This window comes from Bos grunniens, chromosome 19 (assembly GCF_055505025.1).
Source record: "Bos grunniens cultivar Pamir isolate PY7600 chromosome 19, Bosgru_T2T1.0, whole genome shotgun sequence".
NCBI lineage: Eukaryota > Metazoa > Chordata > Mammalia > Artiodactyla > Bovidae > Bos > Bos grunniens.
Genome location: NC_141183.1, coordinates 48831716 through 48858053, shown reverse-complemented (window position 1 = coordinate 48858053; position 26338 = coordinate 48831716). Strand labels below are relative to the sequence as shown.

General features: G+C 56.2%; 2 protein-coding genes and 1 long non-coding RNA gene across 3 annotated transcripts; 2 read left to right on the top strand and 1 right to left on the bottom strand.

Annotated features, from left to right (window-relative positions):
• Positions 1-1668: 1668 nt before the first annotated feature.
• Positions 1669-9142, top strand: GAS2L2 (growth arrest specific 2 like 2). The gene is made up of 6 exons (XM_086360328.1): positions 1669-2217; positions 3575-3816; positions 4631-4738; positions 5792-5888; positions 6469-6721; positions 7285-9142. The coding sequence occupies exons 1-6, from the start codon at positions 1833-1835 to the stop codon at positions 8828-8830; spliced, it is 2631 nt and encodes an 876-aa protein (XP_086216454.1). The 5' UTR covers positions 1669-1832; the 3' UTR covers positions 8831-9142.
• An 823-nt stretch (positions 9143-9965) lies between these two features.
• Positions 9966-21696, bottom strand: RASL10B (RAS like family 10 member B). The gene is made up of 4 exons (XM_086360330.1): positions 21559-21696; positions 18162-18525; positions 13002-13126; positions 9966-12411 (listed from the first exon to the last, which is right to left on the bottom strand). Exons 2-4 carry the CDS (start codon positions 18375-18377, stop codon positions 12141-12143), a joined length of 612 nt encoding a protein of 203 aa, XP_086216456.1. The 5' UTR covers positions 18378-18525; positions 21559-21696; the 3' UTR covers positions 9966-12140.
• LOC147352574 (uncharacterized) lies at positions 12694-13578 on the top strand. The gene is made up of 2 exons (XR_015148268.1): positions 12694-12813; positions 13013-13578. It is a non-coding gene; the product is annotated as an uncharacterized LOC147352574 (long non-coding RNA).
• Positions 21697-26338: the final 4642 nt, after the last annotated feature.

Below are 26338 nucleotides of genomic sequence, written 5' to 3'. Positions count from 1 at the left end.
TCTTGACGTCTTTAGAAGGTAACTGAAAGAAAATTACTTTCCAAAAGGTAAAGCAAAGCCCTACATAGAAACCCTATTTCCCCTCTTCCTCAAATTCCACCTGTCATTGCTATTCCTGGGATATACCAAGTATCCGCCTGCCTGGAGTGTTTTTGGGTTGTGTGTTTGTCACAGCACAAGGCTTCAGGATCTTAGTTCCCCAAGCAGGGATTGAACCCTGGGCCCCTACAGAGAAAGTGCTGACTTCTAACCACTGCACCTCCAGGGAATTCCCCCACCTGGAGCGTTTGCCCTGGCTGTTCCTTCTGCCAGGGTGCCCTTCCAGCAGACATCTTCAGGGCTTGCTTCCTCACTTCTCTCAGGTCCCTGCTCAAATATCACCATATCAGTGAAGTCTTTCCCAGCCACCTTACAGAAAGTCCCCCAGCCCCAACCCGTCTCCTGGAGCCCTTCTGTTTTCTCCCTGGTATGTATCACCATCTGACTCACTACAGACTCATTTGTTTATCTGTCATCCATCACCCACCATCATGTAAGCAGCCTCCGTGAGGACGGGGGCTACCTGAAAAGTGAAAGTGTGAGTGGCTCAGTCTGACTCTTTGAGACCCCACGGACTATAGCCTGCCAGGCTCCTCAGTCTCCAGACAAGAACACTGGTATGGATAGCCGTTCCCTTCTCTAGGGGATCTTCCTGACCCAGGGACCGAACCCGGGTCTCCCGCATTGCAGGCAGATTCTTTACTGTTTGAGCCACAAGGGAAGCCCCTACAGCTACATCCTCACGCACTATAATAGCACATGGCACACAGTAGGTCTGCAGGAAGTATTTGTTGAATGCATGCATCCCTGTGGCCATGGAGGAGGAACTATGATTGACCGCCTGCTCTGGAGGAATCATGTGGGTAGAGTAGGGGATGGAGCCGGTTCTCCAGAGAAGGCGGGGATCATGGCACACAGCCAGAGCTGCTGGGAGAATCAATGAAGCTGGGACCCCTCAGTCCTGACAGTCGGAGACTTCTCACATCCACGAATCCTCTCTTCCTCACAATGCCCCAGAGAGGGAGGTATTATTATTCCCATTTTACAGTTGAGGCAAACAAAGGCACAGAGAAGACAGATAGCATGTGAAGGTCACAGGGGGATTCAGGAAAGAGTCCAAGGCCAGACTCTTGGCTCTGAACTCTATGGCTGCATCTATTTCACCCCTAAATGGCAGTGCTCACTGAACTCGGAGAGGCATGGCGCCCACTGGCCCTGCTCCCCTCCTCCCATTCCCCAAAACCCTCCACCGGGGTTGACCAAGTGAGTGATAAGCCAGTCCCAGCCTCTTCTTGGCTTCTTGGGCCCCAGGGCAGCCGGTGCTGGGAAGGGTTAACAAGGAGTGTTTGTAGCAGCCGCTGGTCTCCAAGGAGAGGAAAGCAAAGTGGAGAGGCCGACAGACAGCCAGACTCCGGGCCGGCTGGTGGGGGGTGGGAGGCAGCTAGTGTGGCCTGTCCGGCCCTGGGGGGCGGAGAGAGGAGTGTCTTCCCCTCCATCTGTCCTGGGAGCCGGCGACCTCTGAGCAGACTGGGCAGCTGGGGTGTGAGGCCTCTGCAGGGCTAGCAAGTAGGAAAGTTCTGGCAGGGACTGAAGAATGTGGGGGGGTGGGGGCCCGGCTTGGCCCAGCCCACTGCCGATGGTGGCGGTGGCCAAAGGCAGAGGCGAGTAGCAGAGCCATCCCAGACTCTCAGAGGGTGGAAGGGGACCCCTGAGTCAGGGGGAACCTGCCGAGACCCCACAGGTGACAGGAGTGAAGACACAGCCGCGGCAGAGTGGAGGTGCCCGGCCCAGCCATGCCCCAGCCCCGGGCCAGCAGGAGGAGACCTGGGACCCCTGGGCCTCGGGTGAGCAGCATCCAGCCCTTTAAGTCCAGCGAGCAGTACCTAGAAGCCATGAAGGAGGACCTGGCCGAGTGGCTTCGGGATCTCTACGGAGTGGACATCAGCGCAGCCAACTTCCTGCAGGTGCTGGAGACAGGCCTGGTGCTGTGCCAGCATGCCAACGCCATCACTGAGGCCGCCCTGGCCTTCCTGGCTGAGACACCTGACCAAGCCCAGAGGCTTCCTCTGCCCCGGGCCGGGGTTTCCTATAATGAGGCTGCCCAGCCTCGCACTTTCCAGGCCCGGGACAACATCTCCAACTTCATCCATTGGTGTCGCAAGGAGATGGGCATCCAAGGTAATCCCCCTGTGTTCCCCCACCTCGCAAGACCCTTCTCCTGCCAGGCATCCATCTCCTCTCTGAGGCTCAAGCTGTCAGGGGTCAGGGGTTCTCCTTCCAGATTTGCCTTGGGCCAGCTCCTCATTCCTTTTCATGCTTCAGTTTCCCTATCTCATAGTAAATCCCCAGTAAATCAATGCGTTAAATGAATGATTTGAGCACCTGTCTCTTTGGGGTCACGCACAGGGCTGGGCAGTGAGTGCTGAGAGGCTGAGAACCTATCAGAGCTAAAAGAAGTTGTGGCCCGAGAGAGACAGCTGAGAAGCATAAATTACAGCCCAACTGATAGAAACTCAAGTAGAGCTTCTGTGCCGGGGAGATGGGAGGAAACAGTCACCTGATGAGGCCTAGAAAAACCCAATAGAGGACGGAGATTTGAGCTGAGTCTTCAGGAATAAATAGAAATGTGGGGGGCAGGGAGTTCTAGGCAGAGGGGGCATGGAGAAGGCATGTGTTTGGGCTTCGGTGGAGTGGGGAGGAGGCAAGTGGACCCCAGCCAGTCTTGCTGGGGCTTGCGGGACTCAGGGAGTGACATATCAGCCTTCCTCATCACCTTGGCCCTGAACCAGTGGCAGGGATGAACCTGAATGCTCACCACCCTCCAGCCTTTGGCGGTGGGGATGGGGCGGTGGGGAGGGGGGGTCAGGCCCAGCCCACTAGCTGGTGGCCGCAACAGTATGGAGCAGGCTTGCAGCCTTGATAAAGGCTAGTGTTTTATCGGGCACTTAACCACAGGCCAGACATTGCCTGCAGTCATATAGCTATCCCCACCACAACCCCATGAAACAGACAGCATTCCCATTTTACAGAAGAGGAGACTGAGGCTGGGACTAGCCCAAGGTCATACAGCCGGTGGGTGGGAGCGTCAGGATTCCAAGCTGGCAGCCAGACTCCGGAGCCTGTACTCCACCCTGCCAGGTTATGCATGGGCTAGGGGTTGAGTCTGGGGTGCCTGGTGGTTACTGGAAGTGAGAGACCTGGGTGCTTCTTCCTGCTGAACCCATCCTGGTAGACAGAGCAGAGAGAAGGGCAGGTGGAACTGGGTTCCTTCTCTTGGCTGCATCCCCTCTTCCTGCCCCCACCTCTCTTATTAGGCAGCCACCTGCTCTGTGCTCTGTACCCGAGCAATTCTGCCCCGACCCCTCCGAGGGGCTGGCCTGACGTCAAGATCCTGAGACGCAAACCCCCATCCCAAGCCTGCTTCCCCCCCTTCCTGGGGTCCAGGGTGGTCCCAGGGCTCTCCCACGCGCAGCGCTCTCTCCAAGGAGGTCAGCAGGGGGCTCAGGCTGCCCACCCTCCTCTCGCCCCGGGCCAGAGGTGCTGATGTTCGAGACGGAGGATCTGGTGTTGCGCAAGAACGTGAAGAACGTGGTCCTGTGCCTGCTGGAGCTGGGCCGCCGGGCCTGGCGCTTCGGCGTAGCGGCACCCACCCTGGTGCGGCTGGAGGAGGAGATCGAGGAGGAGCTGCGGCTGGAGCGGGCCCTGCCCCCGCCCAAGCCCCCGCCGCTGGCGCCCCTTGAGCGACGGCCCTGTCACTCCCGCGACCTGGACCAGCTGGTGAGGACTTGGGCACGCCCCGGGCCCCGCCCCCTCGCCCCCCGCCCCAGCCAGCCACCCCCTTCCTGAGCTCCAGGCCCCACCCCGACACTCCCCGACCCCGTGGTTTTTAGTTAAATCGTGTCCACTCTGAGCCGCCACCCTCCTCGTTTTCATTAGGAATCCAGCACCCTACACCTCTCTCGTTTAAACCCCGTGGGCCGGTGGTTACAAAGGCAGCACCCTCTCTGACGGCTGGGTTCAAGTCTTAGTTCACTGCTTTGCGGCTCTGTGACTTTGGGGCAGATTATTTGCCCTCTCCTCTCTGTGCCTCGGTTCCCTTTTCTGTACCGTGGGGATGTAGCTTTCCCATGCCTACCTTCCATGACCGCTGTGGGTCTTAGGTGAGCCAGTGCAGGGCAAGCGCTCGGCCTGTGTCCCGCACAGCGGGTCCTGGGGTGGGAGTGAACTGGGAGCGACTATCCACTTCCACCACCAAGAAATCGAGCTCAGGGAGGTTTCTTCACCTGCCCAAGGTCTATAGTGCGGGGGAGGCAGTCAGATACCAAGGTCCGCCTTAACCATCACACTCCTCGGCCCCTGTTGGCTGACCCAGGAGAGCGCTGAGCCGTAGGTCACCACTCAAGGTCTTGTTCTCCTTGAGTGATTAAACGCCTTCTCTGCTTGCTTGTCAGCCCCTAGTCCTGACTCTGCAGAAGCCTTGGGGCTGGGGGCTGGGGACAGGCAGGCGGCCCATTGAGCTTGACCCAGAGTGCAAGGGCGCTTGGGTCCCTGGGCAGAGGGGAGGGCTGAACCCAGTGCCCACCGCCCGCAGGTTCAGAGCCTGGTGAGCCACTGCACCTGCCCGATTCAGTTCTCCATGGTCAAGGTGTCGGAGGGGAAGTACCGCGTGGGAGAGTCCAACACCCTTATCTTCATCCGGGTAAATTGTGGGAGGGGAGGTGGAGGGAGCCCAGGGGGTCAGCAGGATCAGGAGTCCTGCGGTGGGACTTTATCTAGGCCTGAAGGTGAGGAAAGGAGATCACCATCCACCTCTAGCTATCCATCAGAAGGCTTTCCCTCTCTCCCTCTGGAAATTCCAGAAGATTTCTGGCAAAGTTGGCAAGCATGTCCCCCGCTCCTATTAGGGCAGTTAGAAACAGCCCCCACCCCCATCTACCTCTGCCTCAGCCTAGTTCAGAGGGGGGGTCTTCAGGCAGAAGTGGGGGTGAAGGGTACGCCCACTTTTCCACCCACAGGCTTGGTCACAGCAAGGGGCCTGAGACTCGCCCCCACCTCCACCAAGTCTGTGCTCCCTGTATGGCCAGCCGTGGGCCACCGCTCACATGCAGCTTCTGAGCACGGGGTTCTGATGCTAGTACAGGTCTGACCTGTGACCCCCGCAAGCCCCCTGCCCATACCTGGCCTCCTCACCAGTAAGAGCCTGTGCCCAGGGGTGCAGCTGAGACTTCTCGCTGGGCCAGGCCGCCCATGGGGGCAGAGCCAGCTCCCCGGCCCTCGCCCCACAGCCTGAGCTAAGAGCCCTGTGAAGTAGGTGGGGAAGGACTGTGGTGCCTTGTTTCCTCTGAGGAAGTGGAGGCCTGAAGAGACTACGTGATTGTGACCGGGAGTGAGGCCAGGACTCCCTTGAACTCTTTAAACACACACACCACAGAGCAAAGCCAGGGCCCGTTTCTGATACAAACAGGTGCAGGTCTGAACCCCTTCACGGTGAAGAGAGAGACGAGAGTCCAGGGCCAGACGACCCAATGCTCGTGAGGTCCTGTGTCTCTCTGTGGGGCAACCTGCCATTCGTCAGCTTGGCTTCCACTCTTGACAACATGTGTGATTTGATGCCAGTCACAGGAGGGTCTTGGGCTGCAACCACACACGTGTGTGTGTACATGGATGCGAGCTAGGGCTGAAGGCCCGCAGGCTGGTCCAGGGAGAGGGGACAAACTCACCCTGCCCTCCACCCCACCCTTGCCCCCTGCAGATCCTCCGGAACCACGTGATGGTGCGTGTGGGGGGCGGCTGGGACACACTCGGTCACTATCTGGACAAACATGACCCCTGCCGGTGCACGTCCCTCTGTGAGTCCCCTGGGAGCCCCTTCCCTGTGACTCTGGGTTGGGAGGCCAGGAGCAGAGGCGGGAGGTAGATCTGATCTCCAGGGGCAAGAGGTACGCCAGGGGATGGAGAAAGACACCGTAGAAGGTACCGGTGTGGGCAGCCATAGTGTAGTACCAGTTTACACCACAAGATGACGCCAAAGCCAAACACTCAGAATCAGCATTTGGTCACTGGTGCATGACGCCTGGGTTTAGGTTTGGCTCTGATGGAGGCACCAAGCATGACTTGGAAGGGTCTTTAGTCTTCCCTTAATCTCCATCAGCACCTCAAGACATCCCAAATAAGCATGCAATCTAAGTAAAGGATGTGAACTTGCAATACAAATGCAGCTTTCAGCAAGTCCCCCACCTGGGCCCTCGAACCAGATTTCATGCCCTAAACTCCTCCCGTGAGGAAAATTCTGGTGTTATCACTGTCCCAGTGGGTCCCAGTGTCTCTAATGTGGGATTCAGGGTGGGGAGCAGCTGGGGAGGGAACTGTGGACCCCATCAGCAGTTTAACCCTTTCCTCCTCTCCTCTCTCTGGGGGCTATGTTGGTAGCACACAAGACAGGCAGCTTCCTGCAGCCCCCTGCCCACCCTGTGCAGCACGAAGTGAGGGTGCAGGACGGGCCCTCGCAGCCCCAGCCTACGATGACCATCAGCCGCTCCCAGAGCCCACTGCCCCCCGTGGACTGGAAGACATATACCTCTTCAGGTCGAAAGCTGAGGCCCCCTGCTGTCTCCTCCCCCAGACCCCAGCGTGAACAAAGAGCCAGGCCAGGGGTCCACAGAGAAACAGCACCATTGCTGAGGTACTGGGGAGGGACAGGGCAGGGCCCTTTCCTGATTTGGAGTCCACACCCCCAGAGGCCACCCCAACTCAAGATAAGGGGAGCAGGACTCCCAGCAGTGCGCCATCCCAGCAGGACCTCAGGTGTTCAGAACCAAAAAAAAGCACCCAGTACCTTTAGGATCATCTAGTTACATTATACATCATCCCATTTCACAGATGAGGAGGCTGAGGCCCATAAAGGGAAGAGACTTACCCAAGACCTGTCTATCTATTTCATGGTACAGCAGAAACAAAGACCCTCTCCACCCAAAACTGCTGACCTATAGTCATGGGATCTGAAGCAACCTGGGGCCCAGACCAGGCTTCTTTCTGCCGGTTCCCCAAGGAATGGGGTGGGGGAACAGGCTTAAACAGTATCTGCTCTAAGGAAGCATCTCTGGCAGTCATGGGGGAGAGGGAGTGTCTACTTCATTCAACATGAAGTCTGACCCCCCCGGGAGTTCTGGCTGGGAGAAGGCCATCCCTTCCCAGAGCCAGGGGACTGGATTACAAGACCCTGCAGTTTATGATTCATCCTTTCAGGTGCCAGGAGAAGTCTCTTGCCCCATCTCGGAGGCAGCTGCCAGCTGGGGACAACCTGCCCAGGCCCCAGTCCTCACCCACTCCCAGGGACCAAGACCCACCGTGTACCTCCTTGGGGAAGAGGGAGGAGAGACACCCCCCTGAATCCCCCCGGGGGAGGACTCCCACATCTTCGGTTCATGAGAGGACAGACAGCCGGGGAACTCATGCCAGGACCCCCACCCCCCAGAGAGTCCGAGCCCCCGAGGCCACCGCCAAAGGGACACCAGCAAGAGGACTGTCTCCCCTGCCTTGTTCTCCCAGCCCAGCCAAGCCCGTGGGCCCCAGGCAACCACCCTGGGGTGAGGTTGAGGGTGCTTCCTCGCAGCTCAGGGAGCCAGCACCTGTCTGCTCTCCATCCCCTGTCAAAGGATCCACCAAGATCCCTGTCCAGTTGCCCCCAGCATGCCCCCCAACTCCGGGAAGAGGCTTTGCAGGAACTATAAGTGGAGGTCCCAGCACAGAACTGAAGAGAGGCCCCCTTCCATTAAGGGCCACCAGTGGAGACCTGTCTGGGTCCAGACATGAGCACTGTTCTGTGGAAGAGGGGCAGGAGGACCTGAAGCTGGGCGTCCAGGTGACAGCGGAGGCTGGAGGGCCTTGGGGCCTGGGCCCACAGCACCGGGAGGGGAGGTGCACCCCCTTGCCATTGGGCAGAACCAAGGAACAAGGCATCCATCATGGCCTTGAGGAGGAGCTTCCAACCAACATGAAGCTGCTAGGAATGGCGGGTGCCCGCCCCCAGGGCACTGGGTCTGTAGTCATTCCTCGCAGTGGGGTCTACGTGCCCAGTCTGGGTGGGTGGTGGCCTGACCCTGGGGGTCTTTATGACAAAGTCATCCAAGAGCTGATTCAGGACCCCCCACCCCTCCTTAAAGTGGACCTGGGAGCCTGGAAGGCAGCCCCTCCAGGCTCCCCTACACCAGCTGTAACTGCAGGCCCAGGAAGCCTCAAAGGGAAATTGAGAGCCCAAGAGAGTGGGCTGAGGACAGTGGCAAACCCCAGTGCCAAGGGCATCAGCACAAAGGCCCAAGGAGGACAGGACTGCTCAGCCCCTACAGTGTCTGCCAGCCCAGAATCCCTCACACTTTCACCCTCTGGCCCCAGTTCCGAGAGAGCCAAGGCATGTCCAACCAAGGGCAAGAGAACACTTAGGAAGCCCCAGAGAATCCCATCCATCTACAAGCTGAAGCTGAGGCCCAGGATTCGGCCCCGGAGAGATCACAGGCCTGAGAAGCGGCCATCACGGATCCCCAAGCCATTGACCTGCCTGCCCCTGGGTCCAGTCAGGGCACCCCTCAAAGGCAGGCTGGTGAGAGCAGCACTGGGCAGTAAGGGAGGGGAGGCAACCCTGGTGGATGGAGCCTCGGCAGGGGAGGAGGAGGACAGAGAGGAGAGGAAAGAGCCAGCCGCCCCACTGGAGAGCAGCTCCCCACCTTCGGAGGGCCAGGGGCCCTGGCAGCTCAATCCAGTCCCCCTCTCACCTGAGGAGGAGTCCTGGGTCTGAGAAGATGCTTTCCTCCCTGACCCTGAGGAGGGAAGTGAAAAGATGCCCACGCACTCCCAACTGCAGGAACAAAAGGGAAGGTCCCTCCCCTCAATACAGGGCCTTGGTCAGGAGAGGTTAGAAAGCAAATAGAGACTCCATCTGCTCAGTTGAGCAGAAAGGCAATCCATGAGTCTCGATCCAACTCCAGGATGGTGGGGCTACCCTCTCCCAAAACAGCTCCCCCAATTCCTGCACCCTCTTCTCTGGCCAGGCCCACTTCCACAACTCTTATGTTATTAAACATGAGAGGGTCTGCCCCTGAACCCCCAAGTCTTGAATCCACTCTATGACTGTGGTGATGCAGAAAGGTGTAGCAGCATTTTTCCCATTGGGGGGTGGTGGGGGAGGTAGGAGGGAGCTAAGGGGTGAGAGACGCTTCGCCTTTGGAGGTTCAGCCAACCTTGCCAGACAGCCCTTCTTTCCCAGAGCAGTTGTTGCATCAGCACCATGGACAGGGACAAGGTTGCCCCATACAGGCTCCTGTGGGGCTTGGAGCTAGTGGTAAAGAATCCTCCTGACAACGCAGGAGATTAAGGGATATAGGTTCAATTCCTGGGTCTGGAAGATCCCTTGGAGTAGGGAATGGCAACCCAGTCCAGTATCCTTGTCTGGAGAATCCTATGCACAGAAGAACCTAGTGGGCTACAGTCCACAGGGTCACAGAGTCCAACACGATAGAAGCAACTTAGCACTTAGCAGGCGTGACTTCAAAACTCTACCCTGGTGGTTGGGAGCTGAGATCACTGAGTCAAGAGGGATGGTTGAGAGCATTCTTTAACACATCTACACCCCTTGAGTTAGCACCTCAACCCTGAGTGGGAGGAAGACACAAAACCAGAAGCTGGGCCTGAGTCCACTTATGAAAGTTTTCCCAAGAAGGTGGCAGAATGTTATCCTCTCAGTGGTTTTGATCAGTTGGAGGGTTCCAAGGCAGGGTAGATGGAGAGAGATGAGTCCCCACTCTCCCTTTCCCTTTGTTCTCCTGGTTGACTCGGGCTTTAGGACTGAGGCCACCTCATCACCTGGAGCTCAGAAGGCAGACCCCGTAGGGAGCCCCTTCGTCCCCACAGCAGGAACTGAGCCAACACTTTGGTACAGAAACGAGGGAAAACACTCCCTGATTTTTAATCTGACTTCCGATCACAGCGCAATGGGCGTCACACACTCTTCCAGACCCTGTGGTGGGAAACCCTGGGGAGGGAGGGGGCAGGGAGGAGGACAGCGACTCAGAATGGGAGCAGAAGGAATAAAAATCAAAGATCTAGGGTGTAGTGGGAGGGTGGGTAAGGGGGGGCGGCCAGGTGATACATTCCAACTGCTCCAATGGGGGCCAGCCAGAGGCCTGGGTCCCTCACCCTCACTTTAGGTGCCCCGGAGTGGGGGTAACGGCAGCAGGGCAGGTGAGATGCTGCCCTCCCTCACCCATGCCCCTGGTGAGTCAGAGGGCAAGGATGTAGGGGAGAAAGGGGGCAGCCCCTCTTCTTTACCCTCCCAGCCACTCCAAGGTGTGGGGGAGGGGAGCCACCTCCTCTGCTTCAGAGGGAGGCTCAGAGAGGGAAGGTCACTTGCCCAAAGTCACGCAGCACAGCAGGGACCGGAACCCTGATACTGGACCGCCCAAAGTCAGGGCAGTCACGGTGGAGCTGCGTTAGCCCCAGAGAGCGGAGAGGGCATCACCTGGGGAAGTGGAAGGAAGAATCAAAGCTTCCCTCTTACACTGGATCTGGATGATAAGTTAGCCACCCATGACCCCGTCCCCAGACTCCTCTCCATCACCACCCTGGGCTACCTGGTGTCCTGGTCTGTATGCCACAGCTTGGCTACCTCGGAGCTAGCTTGTTCTGTCTCTTTCCTAACAAGGGACCTCATTATCTTCCCACCAGAGCAGGGCTGAGGGCTCAGCCTCAAGACCTTGGCCTGGAGGCAGGGGAGCTCACACCATTTCTCCCGCCCTCCAAGTCCCCCAGTAATCTCCTCAGGCCACTCCCAGTGTCTTCGTTTCTTTTGTTATTTCTAAGTCGGTACAAAACTGACAGTGATCAGCTCTGGTGACGAGAGGTAGAAACTGGCCAGGCAGCTGGAGAAAACGGGGCGCTTTGGGTCAGGGCGTAGTGTCATCAGGTGTTGGGACAAGGGGGCATCAGATCCCAAGGGCCGCCATCTGGGGGTAGGGATGCCGGCATTATCGCCCCCAAGCACGGGAGCAGGGGGGTGCATAATTCTTTCTGTGGCTCTGCCCCTTCCCAGATTAATCAGGGTAGTCTGAGATTCAAGGCAGGGAGGGTCTGGGGCAGTCAGCTTGGGGTCAGATGGGGAAATAAGAATCTTCGCTGAAATAAACTGACTGCCCCCCCACCCCGCCCACCACCAGCCCCTCCCCCAACACCCCCCATCTGGCAGACCACCCAACCCAGAAGGGAATACAGGGCTGAAGCTGGCATCATGTAAATAAATCTATCATTTGGGGCATTCCCTCTCCACATTCTGTCAAGAAGAAAAAAAAATTTTTTAACCCAGGGGGTGAGCTGGCTTTAGGGTCAGGAAGGGGGTGAGGGGCACCCGGCAGGGACGGACCATCGAGTTAAGGCTGGAAGGTAGGTTGTTGTGTCTCTGGGGGGGCTGTTGGGCGGGGAGGTCTCCCTGGAAGGGGGAGAGCTCAGCCTTCTCCCCCTGACGGACCTTAGGACCTCAACCCTCGGACCCCAGTTGTGATCCGTGGGCCACCCGCATCTCTCTGCCCTGTGCCGGTGATGCTGACGGTCAGAAGGCTGGCCTCACCAAGAAGCTGCCAGGATCCGCGACAAGGGGATGGACGAAATGAGAGCCCTGTGAACGAAGCTGGAAGGTGGAGAGGGTGGGGAACCAACAGACGCGTGGGCAGACAGACAGACAGACACGGGGAAAGACGACGCGGAGCGATGACAAGACACCACACACACTCTCTGGAGAAGACGGGTGTGTGTAGGGGGTGGGGGGGGTCCGGCCAAGGCAGCACCACCCCACCCCCACCCTGCGTGTCCCGCGCGCACCGTGATCCCGGAGGGCGGGGTGCCCCTGGGGCCGGGCCGGGAACCGCAGGAACTACAGCACTAGAAGCGGCCGTCCCGGGGCGGACAGGCGCGGGAGTGGGGACGGGGCGCTGACGGAGACACCCTCTCGCCGCCCTCGGCCTCTCTCCCCCCACCGGGGGGAGGTGCGTGGCTGCGGGGGCGTCTCAGGCCCCACACTGGGCCGTCGGAGTTGTCCTCCCGCCCCGCGCCCAGCCGCATCACATGACGGCGCAGCGGTTGCGGCGCAGCGCGCCCTGGAAGCGCAGGGCGGCGTGCACGTGCTTGCAGCGCGCGCAGCCCACGCTCTTGAGCAGCTCGCTGAAGAGCAGCAGGATGTGCCAGTTGTACTTGGCCGAGCACTCCACGTAGCCGCACTTCCAGGTCTTGCGCACCAGGTGGGACACGTTCCAGCGCGGGATCACACGTCCGCGCTGCAGGTCCCGCTTGTTGCCCACGATGATGATGGGCGTCTCCGAGGTGCCGATCACCCTGCGGGGCGAGGTGGGAAGCCCGCTCAGCACCCCACCATCTCTCGTCTCACAACCCCCGGACCTAAGGTAGGGTGGGCTGTGCCTGATCCCTGTTAACTGCTACCATCCCTCCGTTCCAGGCGCAGCGCTATGACTGGCTTAAAAAAGATAGGTTATTTATGTTCTCCGCGGGACTTCCCTGGTGGCCCAGTGTTGTTAAGACTCCCGCTCCCAATGCAGGGGCATGGGTTCGATCCCTGGTGGGGAAACTTACATCCAGCATGCTGCGGAGCATTTATAATGATAATGTTCTCCCCATTGTACAGACGAGGAAACTGAGGCTGGCTTAGTTATGCAGCCCTGGAAGTCTCCTTCCCGGAGCCTCTGATCTTAACTACTGCACTGGACTAGCCAGCCCATGGTAAGGGTCCCAAAAGGGGTTAATAGAAACAGGGACAGCAAAATGGCTTGAGTGTGTGTTTAACTATGTGTGTGAGAACCAGAGGCACTTGACCCGCCCCCCCCCCCCCTCCTGCACCCTTTTCACGGGAAGCGGCTGGCACAGGGGCATCCACTTAAGTGGCATTGGGGTGTATCTCAGCCCCTCACCTTGTCTCTAGGATCTGCTGGCGGATGGTCTTGACGTACTCAAAGCTGTCAAAGCAGCAGATGTCGTAGACCAGGATGTAGGCGTGGACACTCCGGAGTCCCCTGCAGCAGGTGTCTGCCCATTCCTGCAACACCCCCAACCACAGCAAGGTCAGAGCAGCCATGAGGGCTCCCTGTGCCCCCTGCCACCTCCAGCGATATGCAGCACTCTCAGCTGCCACTGCACCTTAAACCTTCCACACTCACCTGTCTCCAGGAGGCCAGGCCCCGGGCAGAATCCAAGTGCTCAGTGCTACACCTTCCCCACCTCCAAGCCAGGATAGGTCAGCTCACACTGTCTGACTTCCAGGGCCACCATCTGTCCCATGCATGCCTGGAGCTGAGTTCTGTCTGGTCCCATTTTGTGCCCCAATCTATCCATCCAGTCCTTTGTTTGATTACATTTATTAAATGCCTTTAAGAGCCCAGCCTTGAGCTAGTTGGACCTGTTGAAATCCTGTCTCCCCAGGCCTCAGCACAGATGCCTCCTCCTCCTCCAAGAACCCTTCCTGCAAGTAAAGGACTATTCTTTTCATCATCTATGTTCTTAGAACAGCTGCATGATACCTTGGTCAGAGCAATAGCTCTATACCTTCTCCATCCCCAAGTCCCCCATTCTGTTGTGAGCTCCTGAGAGGACCAGAACCCAGCCTTCCTCATTTTTACATACCTCCTCCCCCTTCCCATCAGGGCCTCACACCTGTAGACTCTTAGAGGGCTCTTGGATGGCACGGCCTAGGCTGGAGAACTCTCCTTGGTCCTGAACCCCACCTGGACCCAATTCCTGCCTGTAACGCTGCTCTTAGATTGCTGCCTGAGGTGCCCCTTCTCTTTGCTTCACTCTGCCTTCAAGATTGAGAAGCAGCAGCCCTGAGGTGAAAAAGGTTGAGACCGGATGCCTACTGGGGGCTGATTTAGACCAGGGCCCCAGGGAGATGGAACTTCCTGAACACCAGTGGCAAATTCTCCTGGAAAGGGCTGCAGCTCAAGTTGAACAGGCCCCTGGCAAGGCTGAGTGCACTAAAGGGAAGATTCCTTAAGAGATTAATTAGCCAATTAACCTGCCAGCAGATGAGAACTGCAAGGGCAGCAGAAGGCAGCCAATGTGTGGAAAGGAGGGGCTCCTGGAAGCTTGGTGAGGCAGAGACCTCCCAGGACAAGGAGGATGAGGATTTTCTCTAGGGACCAGAGCCCAGGAAAAGACTAGAGGGAGGCGCAGGCTTGTCTCCAGCACCAGCTTATGAGCTGAACTGGGGTAGGGACCAGGCTTGGAGGACTGCAGCAGGCTCTACACTGCAGAGAAGGATGAAAAGGGGAGACGATTGGGCGACAGTGGGGGAGAGTTAAGTCTGACTCCAGACAAGCGCTTCCCAACTCAAAGGCTTAGAAGCTGCTGCAGTGGATTCCTCCAGGGGGATGATGTGGCATCTTTTGTTTGTGCTGAGTTTTAACTTTGGTGCAGGGGGGAGAAGATGCCGAGGACAAATCCGAAACCACAGGAAACCAGGAAATAGCTTCTCAGGCCAGGATAGACTGTAGTCCGCTGGACATGGGGACCTCTGGGGGCTTGGGACCCCACGTGTTTGCCATTCCTCCCCCATCCCACTGCAAGGAGTAGTAATCAGTGGGAAGTGGGAGGGGTGGGGAAACAGCCAGAGAGGGAACAGCTCTCTGCTGGGGAGAGGGAACAGCTGCCAGCCTTCGAGGGTGATAGTCCCACTGCTCCCCCCAACCTGCTACCTCCTCAAGGGGGCCTTCCAGGCTGCCTCCCACCCACTCCTCTCTGGGGGTCCGAAGAGGCAGAGGAAGAAGCCTCCTGATTGACTGGGTTGTCCCTTCACCCCTGATTGAAGGGAGCAAGCAAGAAAGCTCAGCCTGCCTTCCAGCTAGCTCCGTGCATCATTCCAGATGGTAAAGGGCCATCTTGGGGCTGTGTCAAGACAGGGAAGGAGCTATGGAAACTGAGTCCAGTGCCAAGGACATGGGAGCTGAGGGAGCCACCTGGGTGCCGGCCGTGCATTTGCTGCTCACTCCTTTGGTGGGTCGCACATACCCTCTAACCTCCACTCCCTTCTCTGATAGGAGGAGAGGGACCACAGAAGCAACAGCTGAAGCTCAGGCCCTAGAAACGCCGCCCTCCTAGGCTGGTTCTCATCTGGCATTGGGGTTCAGACAGTAGCCACTGGGATTTCTACTATTTGTTCCTTGAGGCGTGCTGGATCCTGTCTCAGCATTTCTTGGCACCATGTCCCTTTCTTGTGCTCCAGGGGTGAAGTCTTAGAAATCCTTGGAGAGTCCAAAACTCAGGGTCCACCAGGAAGAAAAAGGCCAATGATCCAACAGAAAGATGGGTGAAGGCACTGATAGTTTTCAGATAAAGGAAAGCAAAGGCCCTTAAACATATGAAGAGATGATGCTCAACTTCGCTCATAATCAGAGATGTAAATAAAAAGTACACAGAGACTCTCCTAGCTCATTTTTCAGACTATCAAAAATACAAAAGTTTGACAATACACTCTCTGGTGGCTTTAGGGAAACAAGTGGTCATGTAACGTCTCTCAAAGGAGCACAAAATATGCACCTTTATATTAGGTTGGCCAAAAAGTTTGTTTGGCTTTTTCCGTAACACCTTAGGGTTAGGGTTATCTGTTTATTTTAAGGGAAAACATGGACAAACTTTGGCTAACCCAACAGAAGGGGAGGGGAATGTGGCACCTTTCTAACTCCAATTGCATTTATTATTTGACCTAGCAATGCCATTTCTAGAAATCGATTCCACGTGTATACCTTCCTATGTACAACATGGGGGCTTCCTTGGTGGCTCAGATAGTAAAGAATCTGCCTGCAGTGCAGGAGACCAGGGTTCGATCCTTGGGTTGGGAAGATCCCCTGGAGAAGAAATGGCAACCCACTCCAGTATTCTTGCCTGCAGAATTTCATGGACCAAGGGCCCTGGCGGGCTACAGTCCAGCATTGCAAAGAGTCGGACATGACTGAGTGACTAACACACACGTGTACAACATGACTGTTACAAGCCTATTCACTGTGGCATTGTTTTGAAGCCAAAATTTGGAAACAACCCACCTGTCCAGCAAGAGGGGATTCCACATATATGTCTCCAATGGAATACAGTATAAGTAAGTAACGTCGCTCAGTCGTGCCCAACTCTTTGCGACCCCGTGGACTGTAGCCCACCAGACTCCTCTCCTCTGTCCATGGGATTCTCCAGGCAAGAATACTGGAGTGGGGTGCCATTTCCTTCTCCAGGGGAACTTCCCAACCCAGGGATCACCCAGGTCTCCTGCATTGCAGGCAGACGCTTTAACCTCTGAGCCACCAGGGAAGACCCAATACAATATTGTAATTAGCCTCCAATTAAAATAAATTAATAAAAAATAACAACACACAACATGAAAAAGTACAGCTAAAAACACTAAGACAAGTGAAAATAAATACTTAAAAAAATTTTTTTAAAAAAAGAATGAAGAAGAGATCTCTAAGTACGGATGTGGAAAGACCTCCAGGTTATAATGTCAAGCCAAAAAAAAAAAAAACAAGGTGCAGGATAGTTTTTTTTTAATGCAAGAAGGGGAGTGGAATAAGAATACGTTTTCTTATTTGCATAAAGAAATACTGGAAGTATGAATTAAAAAAACCAATGAGAGTGGCTCTAGAGAGTGGAGCCAGAATCAGGGTGGAGGGCAGCAATGGGACTGAGATTTCTGAGTATGCTTTTTGTTTTTTTAAACATAAAGTTTGGGCTTTTAAATTGCATCTTACCAATTCTGAAATTGAAATTACAGGACTGGGGCGGAAGCTGAGCTTTCACTCAGACTACTGTTAGCCTCCTTTGGAGGAGAACAAGAACATCTGACCTTGAACCCACTGCCCTGACCACAGTGTTCCCCAGGGGTGAGGCGTGGACCAGGCTTTTGTCTTTGGTGCGGACACCCCTGGACCTGGGAGAGATAGGTGTCCCCGAGGTTGGACCAAGGCCCTCCTGCCTGGAGTTGCTGACACGATGCCAAGTATGAGCCCCGCTCCTCCCGCCCCCAGCAGCCCCATCAGAGAAATTACTGTATTTGCATAGTGACAACTGGCCAAGCTATAGCCCCTGCCTTCGGGGCCTCCTCTATGTTTGTCTTTCCTGGAGAAACTCTGCATTCTGGTCAGGGGCTTTTTCAGTGAGCCAACCCAACCCCCTCTCAAGCCAGACCTAGAGAGAGGGAAGGAGGACCCAGGTCTGCAGGCAGGACCCTGTGAGCCGGGGTCCTGGGGGCATCTGAATCCAACCCCAGCAGGAAAGGCTAGCCCGGGGGCCAGTTCTGAGCTCAGGGGACAGAGCATCACTTAAGAGAACAGGCCCTTGAGCAAGAGACCTCGTCGGGGTCTCTGGCCTCTGAGTACACACCTTTCCCAAGCCCCAGCCTTTTCTTCTATAGATGATGTGGGTCTGAGGCCATGGGAGGCAGAGCCCAGAATATTAATAGGCATCTGGTGCTCTCTTTCTCTCCACTGCCCCTCACCTGCCGAGATCCCACGCAGTTGAGACATCACCTCCCAGGACCCCCACCCTGCCACACCTGGTCGGATGGATGCCCCCATAAGGGTTGTCTTGGTTCCCCGTGTTCCCTCCAGTCATGACAGTCATCAATATAATTGCCTGTTTGTCTTCTCACCAGACTATGAGTTCCTTGAGAGCAAGGTGCTCTCTGTTTTGAGCGCCATTCAACCTCAGTGCCCACCACAGGGCCAGGCACACATTGAAAGTGAAAGTGTTAGTCGCTCAGTTGTGTCTGACTCTGCGACTCCACTGTAGCCTGTAAGGCTCCTCCGTCCATGGAACTCTCCAGGCAAAAATAACTGGAGTGGGTTGCCATTCACTTCTCCAGGGGATCTTCCTAACCCAGGGATCGAACCTGGGTCTCCTGCATTGTGGGCGGATTCTTTACCACCTGAGCCACATTCCTCAAATATCTGTTGGATGAACCGGTGCACAAATGAATGGGAACCCAGCAAAGCTCTTAAGTGGCAGGTGGTGCAGCGCGGAGCTCTCAAAGCTGGCAGCAGGGTCAGTGCCCAGCCCCTCCTCTGCCCTGGCCCCACGCCATGCCCCCCTACCTGCAGCGTGTTGACCGGGAAGGCGCTGATGGGCGGGAAGTCGAGGATCTGGAGGTCGTGCACGTGGCCGTTCATGACGACAGCAGGCAGGTAGAGGCGACGGGCGGTGGTGGGCACGCAGACCTCGCTGAACTCGTTGTACAGGAACTGGCGCACGATGGCACTCTTGCCCACACCTCGCGCCCCCAGCACGGCCACCCGGTAGGTGGAGACCATGCCTCCCACCCGGCTCCGCCACCGCGTCCTCGCCGCTGCCTGGGGCTCCCCCGGGCTGCATATTCCAGGGGCTGGGGGCTCAGCCACCGTCAGGACCCATCACCGCTGCCCCCTGCTTGCCCAGGGCCCTCTGCGGACTCCACCTGGCCTGTGGGGACGAGAGGCAGGCTTTGGTGGGCTGGCTTCTCCTGGACAGACTTCCTGCACTTTTCCACCTTGGGGAGCCTGCTGGAGTTGTTCTTGCCACTTGGGATGTCCCACCCTCCTTTTTCCAGAGCTCCTATCCCATCTATCCAGAACCTCCCCTTCCTCCCTTCTCCATTCTTCCTGCTATCCATCCCATTAGTGGGAATTGGCTTTCTTGACTTGTGTTATGACCTGACTTTTGGCCGGTCTGACTCCCAAACCCCAGGCAAGGCTGCAGAGGGGAGTGGAAGGAGCACTAGCTTTGTTTCAAGCCCCAGCTTTCCCACAGAGCCCAGGATAAGATGACACCTCGCAGTCTCCTGGTCCTCAGGGGTGAGACTGGGCCAGTGTGTCTCAGTGGACGTGCTCCTGCCATTTTCAGGGAGAGAGAAGTCTTTACTGAGCAGGACATTTTATATGCCTGGCTGCCAGGAGGTACTTGCCAGCAGCAGCCTCTCGGGACTACGATGACCCAAAGTGTGTTCCCCGCCATCTGCCACCTTCAACCCCTGCTGAGAACCCCTGGACTAAAGGATGGCTTTGGCTCTGGAGCATGACACTTGTTGAGCGGTTACTCTAGGTCAGCACGCCCATGTGGTTATCTTTGCTGTTGTTATTCAGTGGCTAAGTCATGTCCAACTCTGCAACCCCATGGACTGCAGCACGCCAGGCTTCCCTGTCCTATACTATCTCCTGGAATTTACTCAGATTCATGTCCATTGAGTCAGTGATGCTGTCTAACCATCTCATCCTCTGCCACCCCCTTCTCCTTTTGCCTTCAATCCTTCCCAGCATCCAGGTCTTTTCCAGTGTTATCCAAAACAATATTCCCAGGTGGTAGTTATTCCCACTTCGGAGAGAAGGCTCAGAGGGAGGAAGAGATGAGCCCAAGGCACACAGCTGGGAAAGACTTTCTACAATGTACTCCTTTCTACAATGTCGGAGTACTCCCAGCTTCCAAATTTAATGATTCTAGTTGGCGAAGGCCACAGGCCAAGGGCTGGGTCTAATTCTCTGGCAACCTTTGAGCTCGGCGGCCTGGCACACAGCAGGTGCCCAGGAAAGGGCTGCTATGGGGTTGAACCTTGCCCTGGCTTCAGTAGCTCCTTGCTTGCTCAGTTTCCAGTGAGTTTAGTGTGGGAATAAATCTCAGCTCTGATGTTTCCTAGCTGCAGGGCAGAGGGCAGATGGCCTGTCCAATCTGAGCCATGTTCTGCACACATATAAAGTAGGGTCATGAGCCCCTACTTCTGAAATAATTCAGGTAAATCTCTTAACCAGGTACCTTCTCTTTCTGTGGAGGATGGTGACCAGGGAAGCAGGTACATATGCCTGGGACTTCCCATCTGCTAAATGGGTCCGGGACAGATAGGTGTGCTGGGCTCTGATAGGGGCCACAGCCTCCAGCACGCGTGCACGCTTTCTCTGTCGGGGCGTGCCCTTTCCCCACTTGCGCAGCAGTCCCTCAGTCTGGCCTGGCTCAGAGGACCCCATCCATTGGGCATGGATGTGCGCACACAGCAGAGTAAACCAAGGGCAGGATTTGGGGTGAGACCCACCAGCTTGGGATCCCCTGCTCTGCCCCTCACCTACAGTGTGATCTTGGGCAAGAAACTTCACAGGGTGTTGTGAGGTTGAGCGTGCACGGTGCCTGCACAGGGGCGAGGGACCCTTCATTCATCAAAGGCTTTCCACAATCCCGGGGGGCCTCCTAGCCATCCCCAGTGGGTCACTGTGCACTGCTGCTCACATATATGTGTGTGTGTACAGTGCTCCCCCATTTTATTGAAGGTGAAAACAAAGATTCAGGAATGTGAAGACCAGGTAGCCCATTGAGCTATCAGTTAAGCCGAGGACCCTCATCTTTTTCCTGCCCCATGCAGTGTCCTTTTCCCAACAAGGGCTTCTCTACTTCTGTGAGCTCCCAACGTGGGGAAGTCCCAGCCCCTCCTCCCCCTAAACCCCTCCAGGGCCCTGGGCCCCTCAGGCATCCCTGGACCCTGTCAGCTTGGCAGAGAGCCTCAGCTGGGTTAATTACATAACCAGCACACGCTGGGGAGGGGGGCATCTTAGGGGAAGAAGAGAGGGCAAAGGATGCAAGAAGACTTCCGGCCTCCCCCTGGGTGTGGCAACTTAAGAGGTCTCTAGGCTGTACCCTACCTGCAGATTCTCCTGGACAACATACTCCCTTGCCCTGAAATCAACCCTTTCTGGGGGAAGAGCTAGGGAATAAAAGCGGGACAACAGTGCTGGAGCCAAGGAGCGGGGTGCAGAGACAGGCCCCTGGGTTGGGGACAGCCTCCTGGAGCCCAGCAGGCCCAAGTGTAGTCCCGTGCCTGACTCAGACATGACCGGGGCCCCCCCTCCCGCTTCCCAGGCAGGGGTCCTGGGTCTGAGTGTTTATTAATCCAACATCCCCAGCAGCGGGGGGTGGTGGTGGTGGTGGAAGAGGACTGTCCAGAGAAGCAGGGCCCAGGCACCCCTCAGCCTCCCTTCCCAAGGCCTGTACTCTGCAGTGAGTCTGCAGACGGCGCCCAGGGATAGACACTGGGGCCAAAGCCTGCTTCTGGTTCCCCTCCCGGGGGCCCGGACACCTGAGTCCCAGCCCCAAGCTGAGGGCTTGGGGGTGGGGGGTTGCAAGTCCCGTGGACCGAGGCACCACGTCGGCCCGCTGTTGGTGCCCATCACATTCATGTGGGAGTGGGTGGGTGGGTGCGTGGGGGCGTCGGAGGATGCTGGGTTCCCTACGACCTGATTGGTAGGAGCGGAGGGGCGGGGGGAGGCCGGAGCCCTGCCGGCTCTCCGCCTCCAGCACCTTGCAGGCACCCCCCCACCCCCCGCACCAGCGCTCACGTGGCCGCCCCGCGCCGCTTCCCTGCCAGCCTGCCGGCCCCCTCCTCCCTCCGCGTCCCTGGCCCCCATCGGCCCGGCCGGCCCCCCTCCACACCCCCACCGACCCAGCCCGGCCCCAGCCCGCCCGCCTCCCGCCGCTTACCCGGGGCCGTCCTAGCTGCCCCCAGCCCGGGCGGGCCGGCCGGCCGGCGGGGCCGCGCTCCCCCCGGGCTCCGGCGCTGCCCCCTGGCTGGCTCCCCGGCCCGGGGGGAGAAAGGTGCGGGCGCCCCCGGATGCCCAGTCGGGGCGGGCGCGGAGCGGCGCGGGGCAGGTGCTGGACGCCGAGGGGGTAGCAAACCTCCTCCGGCCCCGCTCTCCCTCCGGAGCGCGCCGCCCGCTCGCGCCGGGAGGAAGAGGCGGCGGCGGGCGCGGAGCAGGGGGCGGGGGGGCGTGCCCGGCCGGCCTTCCGCTGGGTCCCTGAGCCCGCCGTCTGCACCCGGGCGGCCCGGGACCAATTCTTCCATCCCGAGCCTCGACCTTCACCCCTTCTGACTCTCCCTGCGATGTGTTTAACTCCAACCTGGAGGGGCGGAAGAAGGGGACTGGAGAAGCCCTAAAGACTCTTGCTTTCTCTTGCTTCTCTCCATATCCCGCCCCACCCCACCGTCCCACCCCCACCACACACCTCAGGTTTAGGTCTCCTGTAACCCTTCCCTGTTCTGTTCTGGATGGGCGCCCACCGCGTGCTAGAGGACGTCGAGCCTTCTCTCTTCCACCCCGCAGGATAGTCACCGCCAAGGGTGGTCACTTTCACCCTTCACTGCCTCAGTGAGAGAACAGCGGAGAGGCCAGCGAAGCAAAGCTCATCCGCAGCCAATGCATGACCTCCATGCCCTGAAACGACTGCTCCGCTCTCCTCTCCAGACGGGGAGATGCCAGCGTTTGCCCGCGTCCAGGGCAGAATCGCCTGTATATTTATTCTAAAGAAATCGTGGTCAGGGTCATTGATCATAGGCAGCTAACAATTAAGATCAGGTACTATGTGCCAGACCGTGGGCTCCCACCTTTGCCTGTGTCTTCCAAGTTGACCCTCCCAATACTACGAGGTAGATTCTGTTTCCTCCGTTTTACAGGTGAGATAGTTGAGGCCGAGAGAGGCTGAGTGGACTGTTCTTACTGAAGTGTAAAATGCGGAATCAAAGATTGGGAGTCTGTAGCAGGGCAGCCACTGAGGAACTTGGCTGATGCTCACAGTTTAACCCTGAGACCAGAGGCAGACACAAGGCGCTCGTGTGTGCCCTGTGTGCAAAGTCAAGGTCCCGAGGGCAGGGTAGAGGGAACCGGCCAAGCAATGAGAAGAGTGGCAACATTCAAGGAAGGAGCCTTGAAAGAAGTAGAACTGGAGTGCCAGGGTGGGGAGGGCATGGACAAGGAAGGCTTCAGATCAGAGAATCTGGGGGCGATTCCAGGGCTTTGAGAAGGCAGTACAGGAACCAGACAGAGGGGGCTGGAAATACAAGAGGAGGCTGAGAGGCTGGTTGACGTGAAGTCACAAAGGCCTTGGTTGCCTGGTAAGGAGTTTGGACCTAGACCTGTCTGACTGGGGTGCATGGAGCAGTTTTGTAGCAGGCCAGCAACCTGGTCAGCAATGCAGGTGCAGGGAGGAGGAAGAAGCTGGGAGAAATCTCTCAAGTGTTTTTACCCTCGGACCCAACATCTCCCACTGTGTGACTTTCTATACTTTCTGGTATTCACGTGGGCCCCAGCTTCCGCCAAGAACCGTTTTCTTCCTCCCTGAGGGCTGAGCACCCTCCCTGTTGCTGCCCTTCCCTCTTCTGTCCAGACAGACAGCACAGTGGTTACAAGCCTGGGCTTCAGATCAAGCAGATCTAGATTTAGATCCTGGCCCTACCACTTACTCTGAGACTGAAGGCCAATTACTTGACCTCTCTGAACTCTATGCCTTATTTATAAAGTGGCGTTGTCCCCAAGGCACAAATGAGCCTGTGGTGTGTAGAGTCCACAATGCAGTGCCTGGCATGGAGTCTCACTGTGTGACCTTTTGTTTTTCTTTTGTTTTTACGGACACAGCCACCAAAAAGGAGGCTGAACAACCCCCTGGGAAAGTATTTCTGTTTATGCTAGGATGGCTCCCAGGTGCTGGGGTAAGGTTTTGAGAGGGGTCAGGGCAGCAGCTAGAAGCAAATTCAGGGGCCAGAAGAGCAGGGACCCCCTCCTCCAATGCCACTTTTGTTCTGGTGACATCAGGTTTCCGGGCCCTACGGGATTGCAATGGGGTCAACCAATAGACTCTTAATTTGATTAAATCGTCCAGGGCACCACCAGTCCCCCCACCATTTCTGAAAATATTTCATCCTTACTCTGCCCAAGGATCTCAGAATTTGTCTACTCCCCCAAGTCCATTCTAGTTCTGTTTCAGCCCAAGGAAACCTAGAAAAAAAAAAATCATTCAATGCTCACACACACTTTGCAGCCAGGCTTCTCAGAATTCTCAATTTAGCTCCCCTAGGGGAACACAGAGCCACAGGTTCATTACAGGGCCTCACACTGGCTTGCAGTGGTAAGTCATTTAAAACAATGTATGGATTGCTTTATATGAAACCTGGAATCAAGATTGCTGGGATATGCAGATGACACCACCCTTATGGCACAAAGTGAAGAACTAAAGAGCCTCTTGATGAAAGTGAAAGAGGAGAGTGGAAAAGTTAAAGCTCAACATTCAGAAAAAAAAGATCATGGCATCCGGTCCCATCACTTTATGGCAAATGGAAAAACAGTGGAAACAGTGTCAGACTTTATTTTGGGGGGCTCCAAAGTCACTGCACATGGTGACTACAGCCATGAAATTAAAAGACGTTTACTCCTTGAAAGAAAAGTTATGACCAATCTAGACAGCAATATTAAAAAGCAGAGACATTACTTTGCCAACAAAGGTCCATCTAGTTAAGGCTATGGTTTTTCCAGTAGTCACGTATAGATGTGAGAGTTGGACTATAAAGAAAGCTGAATGCCGAAGAATTGATGCTTTTGAACTGTGGTGTTGGAGAAGACTCTTGAGAGTCCCTTGGACTGCAAGAAGATCCAACTAGTCCATCCTAAAGGAAATCAGTCCTGAATATTCATGGGAAGGACTGATGCTGAAGCTGAAGCTCCAGCACTTTGGCCACCTGATGCGAAGAACTGACTCACTGGAAAAGACCCTGATGCTGGGAAAGACTGAGGGCAGGAGGAGAAGGGGACGACAGAGGACGAGATGGTTGGATGGCATCACCGACTCAATGGACATGAGTTTGAGCAAGCTCGGGGAGTTGGTGATGGACAGGGAAGTCTGGTGTGCTACAGTCCTTGGGGTCGCAAAGAGTCAGACATGATTGAGTGACTAAACAACATATATACATATATATATAGAGAGAGAGAGAGAGAGAGAGAGAGTTTTTTTTACCACGCAGGATGCAAGATCTTAGTTCCCTGTCTAGGAATTGAACCCATGCCCCATGCAGTGGGAGCATGGAGTCTTAATCACTGGATGGCCAGAGAAGTCCCTAAAGCATTATATCTTAAATCCCAACCCATTCAATTAATATAAAATGCAAAATTTGCCTGAATTTAAGATTTGGTTGGTTAAGTCATTTTGGTTCACTGAGTCACTTTGGGCTAAGGATTGTATGCTCCTTGGAGCCTGTTCACTTTTCTATGGTTAGGATTACCTTGGTGAAAAAAACCCGAGAGGCTCTGTCCATAGTCTGTGGCTCCGGTTCAGCTGAAGACGCCTGAGGTACACACCTAAGACTCCAAGGGATAGGATGCGTGAACCCACCTACAGCATCTCAAGCCCAGAGGACAAAGACCTGAACCTGGGACTCCGCCCTTGCTCCCTCAGAGCCGAGGATCCCACTGGCTTTCAGAGGCTGTCTGGCCAGATCCTGGGGCCTTTAACAGTTAAGTGGAGAGTGAATGAATCAAGAGAGGGGAACCCACAGGCTAGACTTGCACATTCTCCTCTAACACCTACCCAGTGGGAGAAGGTGGGGAGTGGAGTTCTCTCAGTCCCAGAGTGTTGGGGCAGTCCTGTCTCAAAAGGATACTTCTGGAAATTAAGTCCATCTGGGTCTAAACAATCCCTGAATTAGCCTTCCCCTTGTTGGCAGCATCAAGAACGGCAGGGCAAAAGCTAAATGAGAAACTGAGATAGCAAGTTTGGAGCCAACTCGGAAACTTTTCAAGAAACATCCTTGTTGCTAATAACATGTCTGGGGGCTGGTGGGGATTCTAGGATTAGTGTTCAGGAGATAGAAATGGGTAACAACGGGGGAGGTGTGATCTTTCCCAAGTGCCACACCAGGTATTAAAATAAACAGGCTCTCTTGCCTCCTGGAGCTGGGGGTGGCAGGGAAAAGAAATCTGGGTCCAAGCAAAACCAGAAAAAGCATCAATGCCTGGGGTGGGAGTAGGAAGGCTCCAACCCGGAGTCCTCAGCTCTTCTGCGGCCTCAGAAGCGATGCACCTGAGAGCTCCGGGTTTCCTAACTTGGCGATCGGTAGGGGGAGGAGGATCTCAGGCGCCCTCAGGTGGAGGTCTCTCGCCAGTGTGCCCTGCTTCTGGAGACTGAACCGCACTGGGATGCAGGGGCTTAGCAAGGCTGGCCCTTGGCCTGGTGGCTCAGAGGAGTGGGATGAAGGGAAGCTGCAGTGAAGCAATAAAGACAGAGGGAGTCAAAAGATGTGGCTTCACCTCCTCTCACCTGAAAAATGGGGATAACACTCCCAACTCACGGGACAGGCAGGCATCTTGTGCATCAGAGTGCTCTGCTATTTTTCAGCTGCCACAAGAATCCCGTTACTCCAGACGAGGCAGTAGGCAAACAGGTGTCTTTCTCTGGCAGGGAGTCTCAACTCTGCACTTTTAGAAACACTTGGGGAATG

Excerpts from the sequence above, each read along its gene's own strand:
- RASL10B (XM_086360330.1), bottom strand. The coding sequence starts at position 18,377 with ATGGTCTCCACCTACCGGGTGGCCGTGCTGGGGGCGCGAGGTGTGGGC. Across the intron at positions 13,127-18,161 it reads TCCCGGTCAACACGCTGCAG|GAATGGGCAGACACCTGCTG; the intron begins GTAGGGGGGCAT and ends GGGGTGTTGCAG. Across the intron at positions 12,412-13,001 it reads CAGCAGATCCTAGAGACAAG|GGTGATCGGCACCTCGGAGA; the intron begins GTGAGGGGCTGA and ends CTCGCCCCGCAG.
- GAS2L2 (XM_086360328.1), top strand. The coding sequence starts at position 1,833 with ATGCCCCAGCCCCGGGCCAGCAGGAGGAGACCTGGGACCCCTGGGCCT. Across the intron at positions 2,218-3,574 it reads CAAGGAGATGGGCATCCAAG|AGGTGCTGATGTTCGAGACG; the intron begins GTAATCCCCCTG and ends GCCCCGGGCCAG. Across the intron at positions 4,739-5,791 it reads ACACCCTTATCTTCATCCGG|ATCCTCCGGAACCACGTGAT; the intron begins GTAAATTGTGGG and ends TGCCCCCTGCAG.